We start from the raw sequence: 27146 nt of genomic DNA, 5'->3' as shown, positions 1-27146 counted from the left end.
AATTTCTCTGACCAGCTGGATGCAAACAAAACAAGCATGACCCTCCATCGAGCTCACGCCAACTGTGCCAGCAGAGGTAGGAGGTATAAGGCTTGAGGTGGGAGCAGAGAGAAAACTTCACAGCACATTTGTCTGGTCTGAGAAATCAATAAAACTGCTTTCATGTGAACTTCACGGGAAAGAACGACCCAGAAACACTCACATCGGGTTCATTAGTGAATTTGCCTGCTTTTTCCCACTACAGCAGGGAGGAGACCGCAAGCAGATGCCCAGGGGCAAAGTGAAAGGGCAACAAGACAAAAGATGTTCTCTACTGTTAAGCCTATTGGCACTATACTGTAGATTCCTTTTCCATATGGGAATGCCAACATAAAATATGCATGTTAATCCATATGTTGAGTCTTTTGCTATAAATATTTAACATTGCAGCCACACAGAGTGATACAACATGAAACCTTGCATTGTCGAAACGCAGGAGAAAGGTCCTAAGTGTAGTGCCAACCTCTATTTTCCCTTGATTATCAGAGGCATACTGATCAATAAATCATCGCACTTGACAAGCCGCATCAAAAGACATGAATTTCAAAGTCAGCTGGGCTGAAGCCAAACTAAAAAAAAAAACTTTGCTGGCCACCTGAATCAAAACATGAAAGAACAAAGCCACACTGGGGGCAAAAATATTGATCTAGATCCACAGCGAGGTGTGGAGAGTTCAGGTGTGCATGGATATGGATCTGTGCATCTATAGTTTGGTGGCACAGATGTCGGGGTTATGTGGGGGTGAAGGTTGTTGGTTCAAACTCATGGCAGCTGTGGAAGGATGCAGTGGGAAGGTTGCAGAAAGGTTACATCTTCTGTTGATGCATGAATGCATCCTTTCAAAACAATCTGGATTCAAGCAGCGTTGCCTCTGTGAAACGAAATCTCTTGTCTAACACAGGACGTGACTTTAAAAACGTGTTTTTAAAGGATTTCAGTGCCTCAAGGATGTTATTTGTGGACGATGGATTTTGTTTGATTTTCATTATCTAAATTCTCTCCCACTTGAAAGGGGACCCTTCCCCTCCATTAATAATTGACATTTTATTACTTATCCTCCTCATCGCGCTGTGCTCTTTGATGTGAGCCGTGTTCTTTTATCAGCACAGTACTACGTATTGATTGCCGGGCTGATAGGAGCACTATCAAAGGGATTCCTTGTGGGGCAGTCAACAGCCGGTCACCTCATACTCCTGGAACGTGGTCAAGAACTGGTGCAGCTCACTCACTCTCACTATCACGCCTCTTAGCATCCCTTTGCTTCTCGTTTGGTTTGTCCTGTCTGTCTGTGTGCTGCTTATCTGGGTTAAATATTCACAGAGAATAACAAAGCTGTTGAAATGACATCATCTGAAGTGGTAGGAGAGGATATGTTCAGTTGGAGGGCAAGCTGCCAAAAAGGGGGGTTCCACCGAAAGAAACAGTTAGCGTTGGGTGGACTGGCTTTTCTCCATTATCTGCTCGGTCTCGTGTTCTGGCTGAAGATTACAGCGGATGATGATCTCATTCATAATGCTCATTGTGGTTTACTGTAGACGCTTATCGTCAGCTGAGGAACAAACAACTGCAGACAGTATCTAGACTGTAAATTGCAGCTGGCTGCAGTGCATCAAACAGACATGCTATTTCTCTTGCTAAATGAAAGCAAAGTGAAGAGCAGATGCTAGTTTGGGAGGCTCTGGGATTGGCTTATTATCATGCAACTTAGGCAAACAATAACCAGAAGACAAAGTGTATTAGTCACACGTGAGCGGTGGGGAAAGTGCTCAGTAGCTCTGTGAGGATGATAAACACCATTACACAGGAGACGGATTATAATTTCAGGAGATTTGTATAATCCATCCATATTGGCAAACACAGAACTCCTTTGTTTATTCTATCAGACACTCTCCCATCGAAATACATTTCTTACACGTAAGTCCCATATGTAGCTGCAGCTGCTTTAAAGGCCGAGCATTGATTGTTATTCGACACTCGGAGACCAATTGTCAAAAGCACTTACAACAATATACGGAGAGCAGCCATAATGACCATATCCTATTTAACCGAACAGAAAATACATTTTCGCCAGTGAACACTTAGAGACCATTAGCGATAGTGTAAAAAGCCAGCATCTCCATCATCAATATCCGCATAAGTGAATCGCTACATAAGGGCCGGCCTGGTGAAATTCTCCCAGGCTGGTGGTTCGGCTGTTGTCGATGATATGTCCAGCCTGACTGACAGCACTTTTGTTTTCCGTGGATTAGGCAATCTGACTTCATCACAGTCCATGAGGGGGTTCACGTAACGCTGCCTGGAGGTCACTCCACCCATGTGACCCCTCCTGTCTACTGGCTGCCCCAATGACAGGCCGTCAGCTCTCCAGACCGAGGCTAGACTGTGAACGTGGTGACCCCACCCAACTCCAACACACACACAGGCAAGCGCTGTCCTCTGCACACACACATACGTGCACATACTTGACACACTCTCAGCGCGTTAAATTTTTAATGGAATATACATTAAGGAGCATTCGTGGGGCTGATACATGATGTTTCCCCACAGCTAATATTTCAGCAGAGTCTGTATCAGATCAGGATTGAATGATTGATTTTCTATCAGGCTGCTTTTCTTGAATGAATAATTCAAGGTTATAGCTTGTGACACCTTAAGCATATTATGTTCCATGCTTTTCATCACAAGGTTTTGTTTGATTTAAAAAAAATAATATTAGAAAATGGCAAAATAAAAAACTAAAATCGAGACTTTGATCTGATGAAAGATCATTTGACGGCTCTGCTCGCTACGTTTTTTTTACTATGACTATTTATGTGTACGTCTCTACTGTACATTTACAGTACATATATATTTGAATATGCTTTGGGGATGTGAGAGGCAAGCCTACGTGCCTGTTGATGACTTTCTCTCTTGGCCCTCCTGTCTGTGATGAGAAATGAGAGACGGCTGTGTCTGAGGTCACACACTGATTACTTGTCCCCACATGGGGTCAAATGACTCTTAAATGTTTTGTTTACACTTCTACAACCACGCCAAGGCTTTCAACCAAGCACAGCGAACTCTGAAGAGTGCATAAAACTGTGAACACTGGATTTTCCAGAGTTAGTGAGGCTTCACTGCAAATTTATTATGCAATGTGGCAAGAGGAAAATGTAAAAGAAGAAAATGTGATGCAAAAACATGTAAATACATCATAGACATACATGGATATTATCTATTCCTACTAATAATCATTACAAATTCCAAATAAATGTGGGCTAATCAACCAGAATGTGAACTGAAGTGACTGTTTACATCTCAGTGCAGAGCTGATTTCATAGAAATTGCATAGTAGCACATTTTTCACCCCCAGAAACATCAAATCACAAAGTGTGAAAACAGCGACTAAAGGCTATAGATTTGTGTGTTGATTCACAGCTTCAAGAAAGAAGATATTGCAGTGTTTTTTGTTTAATAGCTCCTGCATCTTTCAGGAGCATCTCCCGTTTCAGCTGGCTAGAGTCCTAGAACTTGACGAACAAGTGCTGGATAATTATCCGCACCAGTGTTAAGTACAAATTGCACAGACCCGCCCTTGAAAGGACTTGCTGAAGCACATCAGATACAGTAACTCCCCTGCTGGCCGCTAACTCGCTCTCGCAACGTTTCCTCAAAAACAAATAATAGAAACACACATGAACCCACATGCGCATGCAGAAATATCAAAAGAAACACTATCATGAAACTGCTTGGTAACCGAAGATCATGACTCACTATATTCAGTTTCACCTGAATGACAATAACAAGGACAGGTGGCTTGAGCGGACTAAAGTCATATTTGATGTCCAACATCAGACTACTTACACCTGAAGAGTGTGACATCATGATGACTCTAAGCTGATAACCCAGCAACAAACCAGCAGTTGTTGTGAGGATAAAGGATTAGCCTCCGTTTGCTTTTCCTGCTCTTTGAACCAGAAAACACTGAAAAGAAAAGGATCTCACATGAAAGGACCAACTTGCTGAGAAAGCACAGAATTGGGGCACCTCCTCTCATCAAAGAGGTTGAGTCACTTCAAGCTCAGAGACCTCTTTCCATGCGCCCATTGACTGGGGGGTGCTAATGTTTTGCTGCTTTTTTGTCTTTGCAGGTGTCAATGTGTGTGTGTGCGTGTGTGTGTGAGAGATTTTTTTTTTTCTGTCTGTATGTTGACCGTGTCTGTCTGGCATATCAGGTAAGGTCTCTGTCTCCTTCCTACATTGTTGGTGGATAATGAGGTGTGATTAAATATGAATGCTAAGTGTTTGGTGGCTGAAGCCCAAAGCTGAAACCGGATCCAGTCGGGCCCACAGGCAGCATAATTAGTAGCTGATGATAGATGCCATTAATGTTGTCTTTTGCACACGCTGCTTGCAGGCCTCTAAGCTGGACCTCCACGTAGCAGCACGCTGCCTCTCAGCCATCCACACTTAATTAAGTCGCAAATAAATAAATGGTGATACAGCTGTGGCGACTGTGCTGCTGCAAAAGCCAGAGCACTGATTGTAATCATCTTTATTTAAGTTGTTTAATAATCAGCGGTGATTAAATATTAAGCCATTTGTTACTTTTATTTGATCTTTTTTTTTGGTGTTATTACCTCTGGGGATTTTATGTTGAAAGCATGACGAAAATCCTGTGGAAAACAATATCAGCATTTCAAAGTGTTGAAGGGCCAGTGTGACGCCTTTAATGGTGGAGAAAAGCCCTTTGTGCACGCTTGAAGGGCTGCGTTGGGTTTTTGAAGGCTCTTTGGATTGTCATATCCCTGGTGTGAGATTGACTCATTCGCACTGAGCCGTCTCCAAGTCTTCATCCTCGGCTTCTGTGCTGCGTGGCTGTGGACACCACTGTGCTGCCTCCCTTCAGAGGCAGAGACGGAGTCATATCCACAGCTGTAAGGACATGTCTGCTTTGAGGTGCCGTGGCTTTAATGTGTGGAGCAGATTAAACTCGGTGCCTTTGTGAAGGCTGGATAACTGGTCAGCTCTCCCACACACTTATCCAATCTTATCTGCTGTGTGCGTGTTTGTGCACGAGTGTTGGGCTGCTGCTGCTGCCACACACACACACACACACACACACACACACACACACACACACACAGGCACACACTCATATTCTCTGAAGAGTGAACAGAACAGCTTGACACACCAGTCAGTCTCGCTAATTGAAGCCCAGAGTTTTTGAGACCACTTGTGCCTGTGTGTAGCCGACAGGCAAAATATTGAGAGAAACGTGAAGACAGGTTTCTGTGTTTCAATTGATTTTTCTGGTTTGACATGAAAGCATCACCGGCAGTCTGTGAATTACTGGACTTCAGTGTGTTTCAGCTATGATATAAACTGCTATGTGTCATGCAGGGATACGCAATGTGCGAACAGTTTCCTGCAGTGAAGATCAAACAGTGGCTGGTTCAACAAAGGGTCAGAGTATGTAGAGATGTTCCACATGTTATAATGTCTCATTTTTTTTTACCCCCCACAGAGATGGGTTGAAATAAGCATTTGCAGGCGGTGGAATGTGCAGTTATACGGTGGCCATAGTTCTGTGGTGAGATTTGTCATTAAAGGGGTCAGATGATGTGGTTTGAAATATTAAAAAGTCAATCCATCATCAATGAATAATTTCATAATAGGGCTTTTAAAAAACAAGATTTGTTATATTTGTTATGATCACATTTAGTGACATGAGCTAACTTAAAGTTAAATTACACTCTTTTTTATCAACATTGGTGGATTTAAGATCAGACTGACGATAGTCTACATTTTTCTTGTTATAAAAAAGTATATGAAAACATGAAAATTAACAACCATGTCACCCAGTGCAACAGTGTGCCTTATTTATGTGTTTATTAATGTGTATATATTTGTTTTTGTAGCTATGAATTCATTGGCTGATAAGAATAAGCTCAGGTGTTGGCTACACATATGTTTTAAAAAATCTGTTAAAAAAAAGAAAAAAAAAGACTGCAAATATCTGGTAATGGGGGAGCCAGATACTGTGACATTCAAAAACTGTAAAAAATGGTGATGCTTTAAAATGAATCTATTTTTAGCTGGTTTAAATACAGAAATTTTTACATGACAGTTAAAAGGATATTAACCATTTTTCATAAATTTTTCATATATATATATATATATATATATATATATATATATATATATATATATATATATATATATATATATATATATATATATATATATATATATTACCAGTTAAAAGTGTGGACACACCTTCTCATTCAATGCTTTTTATTTATTTGTATGATTTTCTACATTGTAGATGAATACTGAAGATTGTTTTTTTGTTAACATAATTGCATATGTACTTTTTATATAGTTTTGATGTCTTCAGTATTAATGTCCAATGTATGAAATAATTAAATAAAAACATTGAATGAGAAGGTATCCCAAACCTTTGACTGGTAGTGTGTATATATGTATATTTATTTTATGTGTAATTTCACAATCAAATCTTATAAAAGATTGTACTTTCAATTATTTATGTGGACATTTTTTATGGTTTTGGCCCATTTTTTTAACAGTTAACATGCAAATGAATATTTTTTTAATATTTATAAATGATCTGTTAAATCACAGATAATTTTACTAGACACGATCTTTGATTTAACAAGACAGGAAAAATCTGTAAAATAATAGTAAATTGTTCAAGGCATTGCAGTTCAAAACTGGTGAAAACAATATTTTTTTTTTTTTTTTTACAGTGCAAGTAATATTGATTAGTAGGATACATTTTTGTTGGCTTTGTTGTTTGTTTTATCTTTATTTGTTGACATTAATGAAACCAATACAGAGAAACTTGCTGAAAGGTTTATGGGAAATGTCGGAATGATGGTGCCATCATCCAGACTCCAGAAACATGAAGAAGTGGGATGTTCCTTACAGTTAGTTACTTTGATGTGATGACCTCATTCACTGACCTAAAACATGTTGCATTTTTAAACGCTAGTCATGGGGTCGGAATGGTCTACAGATTTCTGTGTTTCTCATTAGTACACGTATTTTTTTTTCTTGATGTGTGTGCAACAATCGCGTACAATAACAGAGGCATTTGTATCTGTGTCACTTTGACAGTGTGAGGTTTGGCCAGCAGTCTGTGGCCCAGACGAGGATGTATGATTACCAGACAGCCCTTACAAAAGGTGGCCATTTGTATCAGCGTTCTCAGTTACGGCGCTCAGATCAGGTGTCATTGCTTCATAACTAGCCTCACCTTCACAATTTCTAAAAGAGGCTGGGTTCAAGCACAAAATTACCCCACTCCACCTCTCCTCGTCTGCTACATTATTCAATGTGTCTACACCTGAGAGGACCTGTGAGGGGCTGTAGACTTTACTTTTACTATTTGTCTTCTCTTCATTCAGGTGTCATTTCTGACTGTGGTGTTACTTACATAGATTGATGAACCCTTTAATACTTGTGTAAAGGGATCCTTTTTCTTTATCTTGGTGGTACTACTATGTACAATATACTGTACAGTGTTTACTGCAAAAAAGAAAAAAACAACTCATGACTTTGATGGTGAGAAAAACACTGAGGCTATTCATACACACATGCATGGATGTGTGTGTGTGTGTGTGTGTTTGTGTGCGTGCGTGCGTGCGTGCGTGCGTGTGTGCGTGTCTAAACTCAGGCGCTACAAATGGTCCTTTGGTCCTGATCCGACCGTGTCATCCAGAATACCCTCAAAATATTATTGAAATTAAATTAAATATGAGGTTACTTAGTGTCGAAGAGGGCAGAGAAGCAAAGCCTCCTTTGCTATCAGGTCACTGCTCCAGTGTGATCTCTGTCATTGGGTCAGGGTGCCCCACATGTCTCATCTAACTGGCTTGCAGTCAGGATGCAGTTGCCATGGAACATGTCCAGTTGGAGCAAATGAAATCCCTCCTTTCTAGTTTCCAGGCAGGATTCATATGCTGAGAATGTTTTGGTGGGAGTCACAGTGTGTGTGTTTCTGATAGATGCGTGTGCACAATCATATAGAGAACAAGATAGAGAATGGGCTTTTGAGGTTACAGAGGAAGTAGGGCATGTGATTGTGCAGCCATGTGCGTATGTGCACGCTGGTGTGTGCGTGAAGGTGCAGGCATGCATCTGTAAGTGTGTGTGTGTGTGTGTGTGTGTGTGTGTGTGTGTGTGTGTGTGCATGCATCGCTCTTCAGAAACAGCTTTCTGATGTAACATAAACTGATGCCTGCCTCCTGTCTCAGGGTTCTCATACGTCTATGGGAACTTGTTTATGAGCATTTGCTTCCACAAAGAAAACACGAGTCAATAAGAATATTTTTTAGCACTTAGAGAAAGAACAGAGGCATAAAACATTATATTTTGACAGTATTCTGTTAACATATTGGCATTTCAGTGAGAGAACTCATGGGAGTGCACTTCAAAGACCTTGAGAAATGTCTTTCATCAACACAAAGCCATAATCCACATACTGACAGATACTGCTCGCTTAGTTGTCAACAATTTGCTCAGTTTAAAATTTATGTTCCTAAATAGTAGTATGAGCTATAGTGAATATATCCATATTCATTATTTATGCTTTAGAGGCCTTTGTGTCCCACTGAGAGTTGCCTTATGGCCTCAATGATCTCTGCAGCTCATACATTACACACTAATGCATGTTAATGAATAACTTGGGTTTGTTGTCTTAAGATTTATATACTGCCATCAATACTGTATACTTAGGTTTTTCATTAATATTTTATGTCAGGATTCCTTCGAATAACAAACAAGTTGAATGCTTAACAAACAGCGAAAGGGTTATCTGATATTTAGATGCATATAAATCTCTTTTCACAGCTGATCTGACAGCCCATTGTAAGACTTTAAGTTTCATATTGTATCCATGACAATGACCTGTACTTAGCGGGACTCTGTTGTAATCACAGGTGTTTTCTTGAAAGTCTCTTGGGGTCGTCTTTGTTTGGCGAGAGCACAAAAGGAAGCTACAACTAATGCTCCTACATCTTTGAGCCTTTTGTTGTTTACAGTGGCCACTCATGCAAACGTGATCAAGTTTCTGATATCACGGTGTGTGAGGAAATCAATCCCCCTCTTCCCAAACCTCTTCTGAGAGGCAGCAGGTGGGACAAACCTTTGGTCCATCTAATTAATGCAGGACAGAGGAGGCAGGGACCCGTGACTTCTCACACAGCTCAGTGGTGGGACACGTTCACAGCTGAAGGACACTGGGAGAGAATAAGGAGTTGGGGGCGGGGTGATGATCTGTGAGAGAATGCAGAGGGTCGGCCTCAGTTCCAGCTGACCCACGTTTTATTGATCAGTGATAACCCTGACAGAAGGGGGCAGATCAGCAGCACATGCCCTGCCCTCCATAACAACATGCCTGCTCCAATCAGCTCAGCATGGGCTCGGTCAACAGTCAACAGCCATGAACTAACTAATTTCTAATAAATTATTAAGAAAATAACATGAATGCTAATATATATAAACATAAAAAGGCTTGTGGGTATATTGGAAATTGCCTGCCATTGACGTAATTGAAAGTGTCTAGATGCTGATCATTCTATGCACATAACAGATAATGTGTTGTGTATTTGTAATCATCAACATTTGGTTGCTTTATCAGACCTTTTTTTGAATCTTAATATCTACACACCACAGTATTTATATAATTGTCTTTGCAATTTGTCTGGAACACATTCAAGTGCTTTTTCTCTAATGGTTTGACATAAAGCCTCTGATAGTCTGACATTTTTAAAGCTCTAAGCTATTTTATCAATCCAGATCGATGTCAAAAGCCTGTGTTGTTTTTGTGACACAAACACGTGTATTATCTGCCACAGGTGCCAAATGAGACTGATCAAGATCTACACCTCCTTTAGTTGAATCTAGGTCAACAAAAACTCCTAAAAGTTTCTCTAATAATAGTTTCAGTTTAAACAGTGCACATAGCAGTACATATAAGATTGTTTTTTTTAAAAATGATTTTTTTCAATTAAATGGGAAAAATACAATGAAATAGCATATATTTTGGCGAATGTTAAAACAAAACCAGTAGTTTATCAGTTTATAGATAGATAGAAACAGTCTTTCACATATAAACATTGACTGAATAACATAGATAACATGGTCCACATTTGTAACTCTATTAGTGCCCTTTTAAGACTCAATTATTAAATTAGGCCTGCTTGGATGACAAGGTTGTAAAAAAGATGTGCATGCAAAGATACTTAAAAAGACTATTTCTGGAGCTCCTTTCAAAACTGGAGTTACAAGGTGCTTTACAAAACAATAAAAAGCAACAATAAAACACCAGTAAAGATGGTAAAACATTACAAAAGGGCAATAATAAAACATTAGATTAGATTAGACTCGACTTTACTGTCATTGCACAGGGGGCAAGTACTTAAGGAAGGAATGGATTTGTTTAGCATCTAACCAAAATTGCAGAAGTAGTAAAAGTACAGTACGATGTCAGATGAATGTGCTAAGATATATACAGTATGAGTTTTAACTGTATAAACAGTCCATGTAAGTATGCAAGATGTATGAATATCTAAGATGTGCAGTAATCTATATAGTCATGTAGTATTTAGACAAGTATGTAAACAGAAGAAACTGTAGATGATGAAAGATACTAGATAAACAACAATGTATGGGAGTGTAAATATAAAGCAAGGGATGAATGACAGTATGAACAACATTACAAAAGATATAAATTACTACACAAATGCGTGTTTGTACATGTTGGTAACATATAAACACAGAGTGAGTGTAAAGCCTGGCTGAACAGAGCCTCCAGCTGACAGCAGCTCTCAGGCTTCTCTCCAGATGAGCAGTAGTAGTAAAGCGGTCCCGTGCTCCGGGGAATTTCCCGTCCACGTGTCTGAATACACGACAGAGAAGGCGGGACAACAACAAAGCCGCTGATTGGCGGCAGCCGCCGGATGCAAATGAGCCTTGAAGCGATTGGCTGTGCCTCTTTTCCATACAGTCCACGCTGCTCTCTACGTCTCGCTACGTCTTTAAAAGGCAGCTTTATTTACTAATTTCTCGCACCACGCCCCGGTGGCGGAGTCAGTGTGGAGCTGACGTCGGCGAAATGAAATCGGCTTGTAACAGTTTTCCTCCCAGAATGGAAGCAGCCGTGGAGGTGAAGAGGACTAAACTCGCTTGACTTGGCAGGATATTGAACTTTATTTTTTTTTCTCCTGGGTGCAAGACAGTCGTTGCAACGAAGCCAGTCTTTGCGGTAAGCTCACTAGATATACTATTTAATGTCCGTTTATTTTTCCAGCGCAGCGCTTTTAACACCGGCAGCTTTTAACGTGAAGTAACATCCGCGTCCTTTGGAAGAAGCGACAAACAACGTGTGAAACAGACGCAACAAAAGTGTTTCGACACATGCTGTGTGCTTTATTGAGCCGAAACGTCAAAGCGGCGCGGTTAAAAACGGCATTTAGTCGAAGTCGGCGTGTCATTCATACGGCAGAGATTTGAATTATACCGGCTTTCCCGGTTAACGGAGCTCCGTGGGTGAATGGACTTGAGGCGGCAGGGAGGCAAGCAAGTCATGTTTCGGTACTTTGCTAAACTATAGTAGCTTAACAGTCGTTTTCTCAGCCGAATATAATACTTAACAAGTGTCATTACATATTTAATTTCTCCAAATCTGTGCTTTTACGCTCCTAAACATGACGTGTCGCTTGTTGTTTTTAACTTATTTCCAGCTTAATTTAAAATTCGCACGAGCTCCTCTTATTGACGTATTTGTTTAAAGAAATGTCGCGAGATTCCGGCACCGCTGGTGATATTTTTGTGTGTGTCATTTCAGGTCTTGCTGTGTTATAACGTTACATAAAGTTAAAGTGGTGTGGTGCGGGGTTTTCAGTGCTGTTGGATAGAAACTGTGTCAATAACAGAGCAGCCTCTCCACCCCCGTCTCTGCCTCCTCTCCTTTTGTTAGGGTTTATTCTGTCTGCAGCAGGGGGAGCCACTGTCTGACACAAACACTCAGCAGCCTGGTCACTAGAGCGCTGCAGAAAGCAACCCAGCACTGAGATCTGAGAGTTGAACTTATTTTTTTCTCTCTCTCTCTGTTCTGAGCCCATGTTCTTACTCTGTGTTTGTCAAAACAAAGCATTAAGTGGTTTTACACACAGCGTTTATTGTGAGCGCACACAGTATATCGTGAGGTCAGGACATGCTAGAGACAGTCAAATCTGCTTATGTTGGGTGAAGAAATGAAAACTCCTTCTTGGGGAGCTGGCAGGCTGACAGACCAGGGTAGGGAGAGTGGCTTAGGATTTTCCTCAAAGACTGTCATTACCCTTTTGCTGTGGACCCTAATTTGGAAGTGTGGTAATAGTCTAACCCTGCATTACAACTCAGTGGTGACTTAGGGTTTCGCTAGTGAGGCAACTTGAATTTCACCTATATTTTGATAACTCTTTGACCCACTATATGATTCAAGGTTGAGTGAAGTGCATCGATGAATCTTGACATTCTTACCACACTGCGGTCAGATTGGTTTAATGAATCTTAATGAGGCCTTTTATTATTCTTGTCCTTAAATTTCCCTTTAATATCTGTATAAATTTCAGACATGTATCTGCACACTGAGCACTGATACTTGCAGTGGTTTTCTGTAAAAGTACCCGATGTTAGTGAAGTTAGTAATCATGGGCCAGTCCAGCTCCTGTCCAGAGAGCCGCTTAGCACAGACAAGAGAGAATCTCCCTCTCATTTAACCTAGTCAGCCAAACTCTCTTTTATGTAACTGTGGCGCAACTGAGTCGCTTAACCGCAGTGAATTGTGTGGTTTCATCACTGAGCTGAACAGAGTCATTTGTCTAAATAAGCACTGAGCTCCTTGCCACAAATGAAGCCAGACCTTTTGCTCATTTCTTCTTCTCAGACTTATCCACTGTGGTTTTATTGATTTGAGGGCACTCATTATAGGCCAGACAGGTTGTCTATAATGTTAATGGATGCTCTGGAGGAATGAACAAATAATGAATGTGTCTGAGATCATCTCATCAGCTCTAATGTAGATTTTGTCCAAGGTTATCATCATTAGTGAAGAAAACTTTGGGAGGCCTATGATTTAATCACTCACTGAAGGGTAAATATTCCATATTGAGCTGTAGCAGTAATCTTTCTTTCTTTCTCTGTGATGCTTTTAAGGCTGCTCATCTCATAGTGCCCCCGTATGGACGATGAGGAGGATGATGTTTTTGAGCCAGACCCCCACTGCTGGCGCACAACATTCAGGGAGATAAAGTGTGAAGACCGGGGCACACAGACTCCTGGTCCTGCCCTGCAACCAAACAACGGCATGCTGCCCTGTGGAGTCGCAGAGGAGCCCAGACCACTCTTCTACGGTGAGGCTGGCGACATACCGCCTTTCACAAGAGAAAAAGGAACCTTGCCTCGTGCGTGATAACCAGTGTTATAAAACTGAGGTGCAAAAACATTGTGTGATACTTGCTGTGAGAAATGGGTACAGTGTTGCTGCACTGATCTCACCCTTGGCGCCTGATAGTCGTCATCACATTCGCTTTTATGGTCTGTATGCAGTGTACGCAGCTGCTTTGCTATTCAAAAGGCGCCAGACAGGCATTGTGAGTGAAAGGACATGGTAGAAGTGTTCACCTGTGCAACAACTCTTCAGAGAACTGATTATCAGTGACAGCAAAGTGACATTGGCGCCATATACAAGTAATCATTCCAAAGTAGCTCCATAACAACTGACTGACCTTAAAATATGAGTCATGTTAGTTTGTTGTGTATGAGTGACTTATAAAACTATTAAATGTGATAAAAATGTAACACAACAGCTGGGAAGATTATGGTTAGCAACAAGGCACGCTCAGCAGTGTTTGGCTGATCTTTGTACCTACAGTGTCATTGTTGTATTTAAATTATTGTACTGAACACGTGTTGTTTCCAAAATAATAAGTATCAGCCTTGACACTCAACAGGTAACGCAGGTTTTCGACTGCACTTCCCAGCACGCTTTGAGCTTATTGGGAATCACCAAGCGAGGCAACAAGGAAGTGAAATGGAGCAAAATGGGATGGAGCAGCTGCCCCGGCAGCAACCTGTGGCACGCAGCATGGAGGCTTGCATTGGACAGAAACTCCAGCTGATAGGAGACCAGTTTCACCGGGAACACCTACAACTGGTGAGGAGGAAAGATGCAGCTTTGCTGGCTGTGCAAACTCAGGACAGACACCTTGGCGTTTGATGGCAGTAAACAAGGTCAACTGACCAGTGATACCATAACACTGTTATTGCTCAGGTTGTCAGAACAAAATATCCCTTAAGTGCCCCACATTAAGTGTTAAAGGCAACCTGATTCCTCTGACAGTAGATGGTACACAGAAACTGAGATAGCAAAATAAAATGCCGTAATGCAAGAGAGATACGCTTTTACTACTATAACAGTGATAACCACGTAAGAATAAATGTTTTTTATTTTTAGTCAACCTCACCTTTTTGTTAGTTTTCACTGGCTTTGCTATATAGTATCATGCGTATGCCACTCTAAAACATAAGTTTGCTGCCACCAAACTAGAGGAAACTGTGTGTCTCTGTTTATGTAAGTGTGTCAGGTTAGGAGGGCGTTTATAACGTTGTGGTTAAACTTGCACTCCGCTCATTAGCAACACCATCTACCAACTACTTTTAAATCAATATTTGGATCTCATGTCGATCTGACAGAGATTAATCATGGGTCAAAAGTTTGCTCTCTTTTATTGTGTTTGCGCTGTATTTGTTTTGGAGAGGCTGTGCACATGCACAACTTCTGCCCAGCATCTCACCCCCCTCTTTTCCCTCAAGCCAAAGACATTGCAGAACCAGGACAGCCCTTCCCCCACTTCGCCTCCCCCAGGCCCTCCCCCCTGCCTCCTCTTCCTGTTTATTTCTCTCTCTCTCTCTCTCTCTTTTCTCCTGTTTCCTCAGTGTGCTTTGGAGGCAAGTGGCATGAAGGATGCCTGGCCTCAAACAACTCACTGTGGTCAGGGTGACAGTGTCCAGTCAGTTGGTGTGCCGCTTCTTTGTGGGTGCATTGTAAAACCGTGACATACTGTTATTGCTTTTGTTTTAAAAATATATATTCTGCAGAATGCAAGTCTTTTGTTGCGAAAGTGGTTAACAATCGAATACACAGATTTTTTTTCACACATGCACATTTAGATACTCTCCTCCACACGTAGTGATACGTCCAGGAAAAAGCAGAAGTGGCGGGAGTAGGTAAACATGTTGTAACCCGAAGCTCAGCACGTGAGCCCAGAGGGGAACAGCTGTGGTTCCAGGGAGTCTCCAGTCAGCCCCTTCCCTCGGCAAGGAGCGGCCACAGGAGACACCCAAATAAGAGGTCTGCTCAGCCATAGGCAGAATGGGGGGCGAGATCCATAATGATGGTATAATCATGTATATGGGGGATGGAGGTTTGGAAATTGAACCTCAAATGATCAAGTAACCACCATCCTCAGTTGTCTTAAAACCTCCCCTCTGGGAAAGAGAACCCTCCCTGCTCTTCATATAATATCATTATTTTTTTAACTTCATTCTCTGAAGTGCGAGACAGTTTCTGATTTTCTCATGCACTTATCAAGCAGATGTTATTTATACCCCTGCAGCACAGCATGACTCATGTATTGTGACACTAGCAGACACACACAGACAACCAGACGGTCAGACAGGAGGGCTGCTGTGATGTGTGTGTGTGTGTGTGTTTGTGCGGCTGGTATCTACTGACGCACAACGGAGGCCGGCCTGGGTCAGGGGATGAGGAAGTGGCTTTTGCTCCCTTTGCTGCTTGAGTAAACAGCAGACAGGACAGTCAAGAGTGAAATCGGCCCTGTGAAGTCACATCCTGAAAAGATACACATCGTGATATTAAATGTCTGATAAAAGAACAAGGCTTTTGTCTCGATTATGGAGAGTCAGGCAGCATGCAGTTCCCACTTGCATAGAGACAAGTATGGCCACTGTTGACACTTGTTGTTCAAGTGGAGCAGAACTACAACTCCGCCGCTATTTGTGTGTGTCTGAGTATTGAGGCTCTGTGTGGCTGACTCTTACAGGGATGTTTTTACAACTCAAACACTGATGCGCGGTTTTGGATGCGTGATTCCACTGCAGTCTCTGTAATTGCTATTTCTGGCTCTGGTTGTGCAATTCATTGTGTTGTGCGTGCGTGTGTACATGCTTATGCATGAATACACCCATACTTGTTTTTCTGCTTTTCTGCTGTCTCTCACTTCTCGCTATCACACGGTCTGACAGTCAGTACAAAAACTCTCACTCAATAATGGTGTTACTGTTTGTCAGCTCTCATACCTGTTGCTCCTGTCAGTCGGCAATTTATTAGGAGAGTTACTCATTGCAGACACTTGTCCCTGAGCAAATCAAGTGCCTTTGACTGCCATCAACTTGATGGATTTTGGAGCAATGTGACTGCGAGTGTTCTCCATGGGAGCCCATAGCCCCTGGCAAAAGGAGGGATTAGGTAGCGAAGGAGTGCTGGCGGCTGCTGACAGATAAATTGCTCCTCAGTCAGAGAGGGCTGGAGGGGACTCTGAGGTCCCCAGAGGATGGCTGACATTAGCCGGCCGGCCATTTGAGACACGGCAATAATGACAGTCACAATGGCAGGAAGACTGCTCCAGCCTGCACAGGGCAAGGAGCAGAGTAAGGTTTCATCCCCATGTTTTTTTTAAGAGAGACGACTCCTGGTGCTTTCGATAGGAGGTGTTGAAAGCAGGGTTGAATATCTCCTCTGTGTGTGTGTGTGTGTGTGTGTGTGTGTGTGTGTGTGTGTGTGTGTGTGTGTGTGTGTGTGTGTGTGTGTGTGTGTGTGTGTGTGTGTAGGTGTGTGTGTAGGTGTGTGTGCATGTGCGTACACATTTGCACGCACACAGTGTTTGTGGCTTTATCTCTCTACTGTTCCAGTGAGGGCACGGCACTCTCTCCTTTCAGCACTTGTAGAGGGGGGGAGGAGTTGAGTTGCGCTGGAAATAAAAACAAGTAATATTTACTTTTCATTCATTGTCCTGTGATGAGTTTTGTTGACGGGGATGTCAATTTGTGCTGTTCTCTATTATCAAATAAAACTGCTATTTGTTTGTATTTTTCCTTTGCCCTTGTCCCCTCGCTGATATAACTTATCCAGAGTTTCTTGTTATAGAGACTGGCCTGTTTGCTCAAGTGATAAGGCAGAGCTTCTGAGCAGCTGCTTTGACAGACAGCTTGCATGGGACACTGATAAAGCACATCGGGCTTGTGTCAGAGTGACGACACAGAGAATCTGGGTAGACTCTGCCGCTTTATCGCTGGCTAAATTTAGAGCCCGAGTTTCAATTTGACAGTTGGTGGCGTGACTCATGAATAAGTTGTGACAGGCCTGTGCACACCTCTTTTTGTCACTCTTGCTCTCTGTGTTTGTGTCAGTGTGAAGGGCAAAAAGCCAGAGGAACATTCTGTTTTTGGCTATAAAGACGAATTGCTTCTCATGTAGCCAGTAGTAATCACACAAACTTTGTAGCACGATAAATCTCAGTTGACTCATTTTACTCCTGCAGCTTTTACAATCTAATGTTGAAACTCTAGACTTCATTAAGTATTACACTCATTGACGTACAGTATGCATATAAGTGAACATATGCAGTCATTTTGCCTCACTTCTCTTTGATCGTAGATTTGTAACTGACTGTAGTCTCATATAATTGAGCTTTAAATTGAAAAGACTTCAGGCATGGTAGTGTTTACCAAGTCGAGTCTTGCTGGCTGCCAGCACTGCAACGTAGATGTATCGCGGTGAGCTCATTCACTCTGTGCTGTATATAAATATTACCCATGTTTATTATGAAGCAGGCATTATGTTGTTATTATATCCTTATCAAAATATCCCCAGGTAAGATTTAGATATGCCATACAATGCAGAACTTCCCAGGAGTCTTTGCCATAATTTTTTTACCTCTATTTTTTTTCTAGTGAGCAAGATACACTCATACTGGTTGGAACCTGGCAAAGCTTATGCAACACCCTGCAATATTCACCACAAACTGATAAGTGTATAGAACCCCACAGGCTTATCATAGTGGCAGTTCTTGGCTTTAACTAGGTCAAGGTTTGGACATCATGTTAAGTCATGTAAATATGGCATATCTAATCTCTGCCTTTAGATATTTTGGCTTTTGTAAACAATAGCACATTGTTGTCAAGAGAAGGTAGCGCACTCTCATGCATTGTTGTGGAAAAGTAATCTAAGGTCTCTCCGTTTGTCTTCAGTTTACAACTCTTATAGTCTGAATAGATCCACAGCATTATCAGGCATAGTGGAGTCTGTCTTTCGTCAGCAGATGAGCTGTTGCACTGTATTGTACCTCTCTCATGCAGATGCGTGTTTTCCAGAGACTCCCTGCCTCTCATCAAGAGCTCCCTAATCCCATTTGGTGCAATTATCTTATCTCAGCTTCTCAATGGCAGAGATAGCATTATCCCTCTAATCGCACACAATCCAATTGGCTGGCAAACCTGAGAGAGTCTCCTCCTGAGCTGCTAGTCTTTGCCAGAAAGATTAGAAAAAGTGTGACCATATGATGAATGTGTTTATGGCTTGGAATGTCTGTTGGGAAGCCTGGCTTGTGCAGGGATCCCGCACACAAAGGGAGGCCTCACTAATAAGTATTGTTGGGGACAGAAGCAGACTGTTGTGGAAATATCAGCGTCGTTCCGGTGTCTGGTTCTGTCTTACCCTCTTCTCAGTTGACCCTTTTCACTGTGCTCGCTGTCAATCAGCATACATCACAGCCAACATAAGCTAAACCTCACAGTCAAAACCAAAACTAATGACTATTTTTACCACTGTATTTTGAGTTTTAGTTTCTGTGGAGTGCCCTAACTGTCGTATGTTTCGTCTTTAATTGTTGTTTCAGTATCATCGAAACCAAAGGAACCAGGGGCCGCTGTGGTGGCGCCTGGCCGCAGCCGTTCTCAGCCTTCTGTTTGACAGGGGGTTCATTGCTGGAGGAGGTGGTGCAGGACGGAGGTGAGGGGATCTTCCCCTTGCGTCCCTTTTCTTCATCTCTGTAAGGAACTGGACTCCTAAATGGCACTGTCAAATCTAACACGGGTCTGTTTGGGGGAGAAAAGAAAGGAGACACAAAGGTCACCGCGGGACGGAGACAACCAACTTTTATACAAGGTCGTGTGTTTTTTCTTTCCAAGAAGATGCCATGATGCGCCGAGATTCCTCTAAAGGACAATGTTCATATTTTGGCATATGTGTGGTGTAGTAGTTTTGTACAGTACATTGTTCTTGGTAAAGTTTTTGCACTTCAACATGTATCCATCTTTTAATGACCTCCACAGACCCTGGGAATGCCTTAGGCAGGACTCACACGTGTGCGTTTCAGGCATCAGTGGTGCTTCTCATTCACTTTGAATGTGGTGACGTCATGCATTGTCATGTAACTTGTGGGTCCGTTGTTGTTCCATCTATCTTACCACGATCGCACCAGCAAAGATACCCCCCAAAACACCAAGTGCGCCCCCCTTCAAGCGTTGATGCAGTGTGCATGTGTGAGTCCTGCCTTATTCAGTGTCTTCTGCCAGAATGAGTATTGAGCAATCTTGACAGGCTAGATGAGATGGTTAGGAGGTGAAAGGAAATGTGGCGTGACGTTTTCTTTTCTGAAGTTTCCCAGGCGACCAGTCAAGTTGATTTACTAACTTCCAAAGAGGCAACTTCTCAGAACAAAGCATTTTGCACCTCACCTTAATGGAACATCTTTTTCTTATTTTCTTTGTTTTAATTTCTGTTTTATTTTCTCACTCCCCCATTTTCTTTGGTATGGTATTAAGTTTGATCATAATCCCTCAGTATCATTCAAAATATTGGGAACAAAGTAAAGTATCTGCACATGGAAAAGTTGGCACACTGAGATGTTATCAAAATGTCTTTTAATATGCACAGATAGTTTTAGGTAAACCTGTCTTTAGTCATGTGCTACATGTCAAACATTGGAGACTGTGATTGCCGAAGAAGTTTTGGGGTGGAGTTTGCAGTACTGAACATCGTTGTCTGATCAAACAAGCCGGGTGACTGCCAGCAAACCTGCCAAACATCCAAAAAGAAGTTTTTATAAAACCAACCCACGTGCAGTTAGCTGCACTAAAGTGTTACATTAACTAATAAGACTATGGAGCTGTAACAAACAATCCAGTAGTGAATAAGTAACAGTAGACTCAAGAGTCTGTTGACATGTTGACATGAGTCAATAGTGTAAATTGATAGATACTTTATTAATCCCATTAAACTCAAAATTTTGGTTTGTAACCCAATTATTTGAACAAATCACTTCAGCTAACATGTTTTTAGAAGGTTTATTTGCAACAAACCAGTTTGGATACGTTGCCATTTTATTCTTTTAGTAACAGCAGTCATTCAGTTGTGTGACTGCTGTCCTAATTGTTCAGGGGTGTTTGTTATTGTGCAACACAGTGGTCATCTGTTAATATAAGGGTTATTGCTCCTGGCTATATGTGGGTGGCGAATGATGTCTGAGATGTAGCACACTGAATACATATTTATAATAAAATCACAGGGTGCTGACTTTTGCATGCATATAGAGAAGTATTGAAGGTCTAGCATCATGCACTATATCAGAACATAAGAGTAAATCACACTGATATACTGAGCAAAGTAAAGCACCTGTCCACATCAAAAAATTCTAAAACAGCTTAGTCTAGCATTTTTATCTGGGTTTTCACCAGATATTCAGTTTTTAGTTTGGTCTTGTTCCCAATTCCATCCTTTAATACACAGTTTCCCTTTGTTTTAGGTGTGTTCTTTTTGTGTGATTGTTTTCAGACCTCCATGCCCTTGAAGTGGAGCTGTGGATCCACTGTTTTTGCACTAGACTTACACCCTTCAAGAGTTCAGATTGTTACCGCGCTAACCTCTGTCTTGTATGAAGGTTTTCAGTTATGACTTGTTTTCTTGCCACCACATTTCAGATGTTTTCATTCACATGTCCAAGACAAATAATCAGTGTTGACACCTGACTGAACACAGTCTGGAATCTGGATTGGATGTCGGTTCTTGAAATTTCTCTGACCACTGTTTCAGGCTACAGCAGTAGTAGTTATAGGGTGAGCATTATCGTCCCGTGCCTCGACTAAAAGGTTCCCTGGTTTGCTTTTCACAGCCACTGGGTGTTCTGAACACCAAACAATATGCCGTAACCAATCTGTGAAACGGAATCTCCTCCTCTCAGGCCACCTTTATGGGGTTTTACATCATTTGATATTCTGTTGGGTGATCTTATATTGTCTTTGGTGCTCAGACAGAGATTCGGGACCTTTAAGCACGTATAACCACCACTGACTCAGCAGACAAACAGTCTCTGAATTGAAACAAAAGTGAAAAAGACTGTAATTATTGTTGAAGTATGAATATGTTTAAAGACACTGTTGAAGATGCTGTTTGTTATGTCTTTCTGATTGCTGAACCCAGGCCAACGTTTGGACCCAAGGAGCAGTACATATCAGGGGTCTGTAATTACTTGCTCCTTACAATGTGTCAAGTTTATCACTGCATAATTAGGGGTTTTCTCATTATCTCTCAAGATGTCTCAGGGACAGACTTTGTGGGCTACTGGTAACCTTGAGAATCTGTTACATGGTTAGAAGAAGAGCAGTGTTGTCACCCATTTATTTATGATGAAACCTCTCAAGGTCTTGTCAAGTCTCTTATTTTCATTTCATTTAGAAATTCCTCTTGGCCAATTTCTCAGCACACACATAAAGGTACAGTTTGACCGAGGAGTCTGAGGCTGACTTGCTGGCTGTGGTGGTGACGGGAACTACAGAGTATGTAGTCATAGGCGTGTGAGGTGCACTGAATGTGGTTGTGGTCATAGTTTCCTGCGGATCCTGAACGCTGAGCCAGTCCATGTAGCACCCCGTCTCACCATTGGCTCTTGACTTCCTCTTTGTGCTGCTCCTTCAGTTATTGTTCATCGGTTCATTTTCTTTTTAATTTATTTTACTTTTTTCCTTTTTTTAATTTATTTTGGTATATTTGCCCATTTCTACTGTATACACCTGTGTGTGCAATTACTTCTTATTTTCCTTTTTTTGGTCTTGGACTTGTATGATTCTGTGCAGAGCAGGTTGGCCCTCATTGAGCCTGACATTTCTTCAAATGATACTCAGCCCAAATTCTGCCTTTTTGGCATCACTCACCTTTTGTAGGCTTTAGAAGAACAGCAGATTAAAGTCATGTGGTTACAGTTCATTTCAGTGGTGGCAAGTCTGACTGATAGCCGCAGCTACTACACAGAATTCACTGCTTCCACCAGAACAAAGCGTGTGACTGTTGGAATATATTGTCAACATAAATTCATGACCATATCTGCTATTCTTCATAAAGAAGAAAAGTACAAACCACCTTTCAAGTCTACATGGGTGGGTGTTTGATTCTCAAAAAATAGATTTTGGGTGGAGTATTTCCCCTAAAAGGTTGTGATTTGCCAGGGATGGGCCCAACCAGTTCAGACCTTTTTCATTAACTTCCACCACCCTATTCACCAGTCATCATGAGTAGTTTTACAATATGTGGTTGAGAAAAGCAGCAGCCTCGATGCAGTTTAACCTTTTAACAGAATTTATCCTCTCCCTTATAATTAATGAGTCATCACCCATCCCACCCGTCAGTAATGATACACATGACATTAGAAAGACTCAAACAGACAGAAAAAAAAGTTGCCTTTATATTCCTCTCAAGTCGCAGGGCGTTAGTTTTTGTGTTTTTTAAAAAATCTTAATCGTTGTGTTGTAATCAATATGCACTGGAAAGTACTTTGTTTCTGTAAATCCCATAGGTCTCCTATCTGTTGTGTGTTAAAGTATAGCATATACTCTGGATTGTTCTCTTGGGCTAATCTTGCCATGTGTCAGCCGTATATCTGTGCATTGACCAAGTAGGCTCAGGTTTGATGGCCTGTTTGATTTATTGGAAAGGGAAACAAGCCACCATGGTGCCCTGTATAATTTCGTTAGAATGAGGTTCCCAAACTCTGCTCATCACATCACGTGAGTGCAGAGAATCCCAAGAGTGGGACGTGTATTTTATGGAAACCGTCAGTGTCTTGAATTTTGTAGTCCACTTTATATAAATTTGAAGTTTTTTTTTGAGGAAGGTTTTGATTTTGAATTTTTTTTAATGATAACATTTCTTCTTCATGGTCTTTCTTAACTTTTTAAATTGTATTTTCTTAATAAAAAAAGGGTCTGCTTTTATAAGGACATTTTATGCTTGTAAAATAATTTTTAATAACAGTACGATCCTTTTTTGAAGTCCATGAGATCAAGAGCATTTTTTAACGAAAATGAACTTGGAACATTCCTTGCACATCTCACCGTGATATATACAAAAAACAAGCGAACCAAAATCGTTCATGGTTGTGGTTAATTTGGCTTATGAGCTTGTCGCTATTAAATATTTACCCTTCTTTACAGGACAGATAAAGTGTACATGTATTTCTAAAAACCCTGGAATATGCCTTTAACTGCTCAGTTTCAATGAAGTCTTGATTATCACACACTCTCTGTATACCAAGAAATGAGACCCAGCGAAAATGTAGCATTTTTGTAAACATTGACTGTGTGTTTTCGAGACTCTACTGTGCACTCATTTTTTGTGTTTATATATATTTTTGGGTTCTTGATATAATATGGAAGTAAAGACAATTTGTTGTGTAGTGCAATACGCTGTACATATGGAGCTTTGCTCTACAAATCTTTTTTCTGGATTTCTTGTTGTTTATTGGTACTTTTTTCAATAAAATTTTATTGAAGGTGTCAAGTTGAGTCATGTTTGTGTTTGGAAGATTGATAGTACACACAGCATCACAGTTGTGCTTAATGTACTAGAAATGTGGGACAAAGCATGAGAGCATTTTGAGAATTCACAGCTCTGCATGTAGCTGAGGGCGCTATACAAGCATTGGGTCACGGAGTTACACAACAAAATTCTCACAAAATAAACATACATCGCTTTATAGAAAGTAAAGTCTTTCATACCTGAAAACTGTTGTTACTGTTTTTCTCTGTGCTTCATTTAGAATTCAGTGCTCCTGCGCTCGGACAAAAAAGCTACAGAAGAAGAACTAATTCCCTCCTTTGCTGTGCTCCCTCTCTTTTGAGCTCGAGCTTTTATTTTAAGGAGTTCTGTATTGTGAAAGTAAGCCATGATGGATTAACCAAGTGTCTGAAGCCAGCCAGGCGTTTTGGCAGGGACTGTGCCCATCATATCCCTCCTGCTGTTAGGTCATTAATTTGGCGGGAGCAGTGGAGCTTCCAAAACATGCTAATAACTGTCGCCTGAACTCCATGCACACACACACACACACACACAAGCAAGTGTTGCATGACAACTGAATGAGTCCATGTGTACAGCAAATGAGAAGAGTTACTGTCACATCCTAAAAGGTTAAGGCCAATCTTGCTGAGCCTGCAGATTAGTTACACTGCAGCATGGATGCCCCGGAGACGTGGGACTGATGGATTACTCCTGACACATGTAAACATTGAAGCTCAGTGTGTTCAATTGCTATGTGCACAGTACATAGTGCATTCTTTGCACACTGTTTAGAAATGCCATACCCATTTATATGACAAATAAATTGTGATATCAGCCCAAGATGAAAGTTTATCCACTTACGAAGCAAATCACGCCCAAGATTTTGTTGCTCTTTCTTTCAACAGAGCAGACGACGTACAGTCTCCTCCCTCGGGGCTGACGCGTGGCATCTCTATTGTCGTACATGCCGGGTACAGTTTCACGCTTCGCCGACACCTGACTCACCTGTTTGGCCGCTCGCAGCTAAAGAGCTCCCTTGTCTGCGGCCCCCCAACACAAACACATGCACACAATGAGTGTGTCAGAGGATGTGGTTGAAACAGAACAACAGCACCTCAGCTAGTCATGCTTGGTTTAGTGTGCACAACTGTTCAGCTGTCCTCTCCTAATCCTGTGTCACTGGTGTTTTAAGTGCAGGAACTTCAAGCCTAAATAGGAGCTAATTAACAGCGCTGTTTTTACAACTGTCAAAACATATAGCGATCATATGACTGGAGGCCTGAGTGTAATTCTTGCAGAGGGGTTTGCTTTGCTTTTATTTTTTTGGAGACATTATACCAAATTTGAACCAAAAAGCAGCATTGTGTCAAACATGTCCCCCGTCTCCCTGGCTGTTTACCTCGGCTTCATGGCTCCTATGGTCCTCTCCTCTAGGATCAGCACTTAAATGGGGAGAGCATTGGCTTTCCCTGGCTCAAACAATGGCTCCTCTGTTCCCCCGGCCTGGCCGCCTGCTGAAAGAGACACCCATTAGAGAAGCGTCTATCTCTGGGGTCAGGCCCAGGGGTCACGCACAAGTACGGCTCTTGTTTATGTCTGCGAAGCCAATCAAAACACTGCAGCCTACGTTGTTAACTCCTACTTGCCTGGCTGTGTAGTTCAGCCGACTAAAGAGCAGTTTCTGTTTGAGCCGGAGCAGCAGAGTGCCGTGAATTCAGCCCAGCTTCACCGTGCCTTCGTTAATCTAAGCAAAAGTGGTGCGTCACTGAGTGAATAAAGTAGCTGCATGAGAGGGAACAACTGCAAATAAGTACTGACAGCACCTGCTCTGCTCCACAAGCCACAGATTTCACAAACCCCCCCCCCCCATCTCCCACCTCCCACCTCTGGCCTGGAGACTGCTTCACTCCAGCACACACACGCTCAATTACCAAATGATCATGTGTGCGCTCACCCTTTTCATTGAGCTATAATTAAATGTAGGTATGATTTGAGGAAAAGAGGTCATGAGTTTTAAATTGCATTAATGAGTCTGTGACTTTTAATTTGCTTGCATAGAAACAGAAAGGCTTGCACAGAGAAGTTACAACTGAATGAAGAGTTTTTTCATCTTCGCAGCTTCGGTCATTATTGAGGAAGTTTGGTCATGAGTCACAGGCCGCTTTACATCTCCAACTGTAAATGATGGTCTTATAGCATCATGTTGTTACTGTACATGAAATTTTGCACACCCTTGGTCCTCAATCCTACTGACTTTAGTCTCTGCTGCTGCAAGCAGGCTGACTTTTGTTTTTTTATTATTGAAATACCTCCTCTAATGTCTCCAGTCTTGGATGGATTTCAGTGAAATTAGGTTCAGCGTGTCCTCGTGAGGATGAACTGTTCCTGAGCGCAGCCTCACAGAGCTGCTAGCAGGGCTGTAAACTCTTAAATCTTGTTGATGATGGTTATGTTCTCTGCAGCAAAACACATGTTTGGGCTGAAAGGTCTATCACTATCATAACGACTATAAAGACGGTATCTGTGGGCTCCAAGCCACCAGCAAAAGCAAAACCCACTCCCACCACCTCCCCAACACCCCAAACACACAACCTACCCCTCCTCTTTCTGCACCGACAGCACCAAAACACTGCAGGCACACAACTCCTCTTTGAATGAAATGAAATGGTAATAAGCAGTTGTGCTTTTTTTGTTGAAAGTTACTTTGCGAATCAGTTGTTCGCTTAAATGCTTTAGCTTCATGTGAAATGAAAAACTCTGCATTTCTGAAGTGACTGTTAGGAAATGCTAGGAATCAGTAAAATAGAGATTATTTACAAAGATTAGAAAACTCCTGTTAGTCAAAGCAGAGGAACGCCACTGTCTCAGTCTTATTTGAACACTTTCCATTCTTCTTTTCCCCCGCTTTGCACACATCTGGTGCTCAGGCAGGCAGTTGTCATGGGAATAAGTAGCTAAGCCAACAGTGTTGCATGTCGCTGTGCAGGAGGGCTGGGGGGCTGATCAGGGTTCAGCTGGGCATGCTGTGGGTGCAGCAACTCAGCAACCTTCCCCAACCAACCCCGACTCCCTCCCTCTCTCTCAGCTGTGACTGAACACAGCTGACCTCCTCTGGCAAAACCCCCCCAACCTCCAACCACCACCTCCTCCACAGCCTGCCCCGCTCCGCTCAGCCACCCCATGACAACTGAGAGTCCGTCTCTTAACTCTT

At 41.9% G+C, this 27146-nt stretch overlaps 1 protein-coding gene across 3 annotated transcripts in view; it reads left to right on the top strand.

The window, feature by feature from the left end:
• The first annotated feature begins 11120 nt into the window (after positions 1-11120).
• bmf1 (BCL2 modifying factor 1) overlaps positions 11121-27146 on the top strand; it is a 68666-nt gene continuing 52640 nt past the window's right edge. Inside the window, exons 1-4 of one of the 3 annotated variants that reach the window (XM_023273339.3) lie at positions 11128-11308; positions 13243-13439; positions 14040-14242; positions 19005-23934. In XM_023273339.3, the coding sequence (XP_023129107.1) occupies positions 13268-13439; positions 14040-14242; positions 19005-19121 (492 nt within the window). In that variant the 5' untranslated portion in view covers positions 11128-11308; positions 13243-13267 and the 3' untranslated portion in view covers positions 19122-23934. Of the gene's footprint in view, positions 11309-13242; positions 13440-14039; positions 14243-19004; positions 23935-27146 lie in introns of those variants that run through there. The other 2 variants (XM_055006142.1, XM_055006143.1) reach the window with 2 other exon arrangements.

The sequence above is a fragment of the Amphiprion ocellaris genome, chromosome 20, assembly GCF_022539595.1.
Source record: "Amphiprion ocellaris isolate individual 3 ecotype Okinawa chromosome 20, ASM2253959v1, whole genome shotgun sequence".
Lineage (NCBI taxonomy): Eukaryota > Metazoa > Chordata > Actinopteri > Pomacentridae > Amphiprion > Amphiprion ocellaris.
Note: the sequence above shows the minus strand (reverse complement) of the source record. Positions and strands in the feature narration are given on the sequence as shown.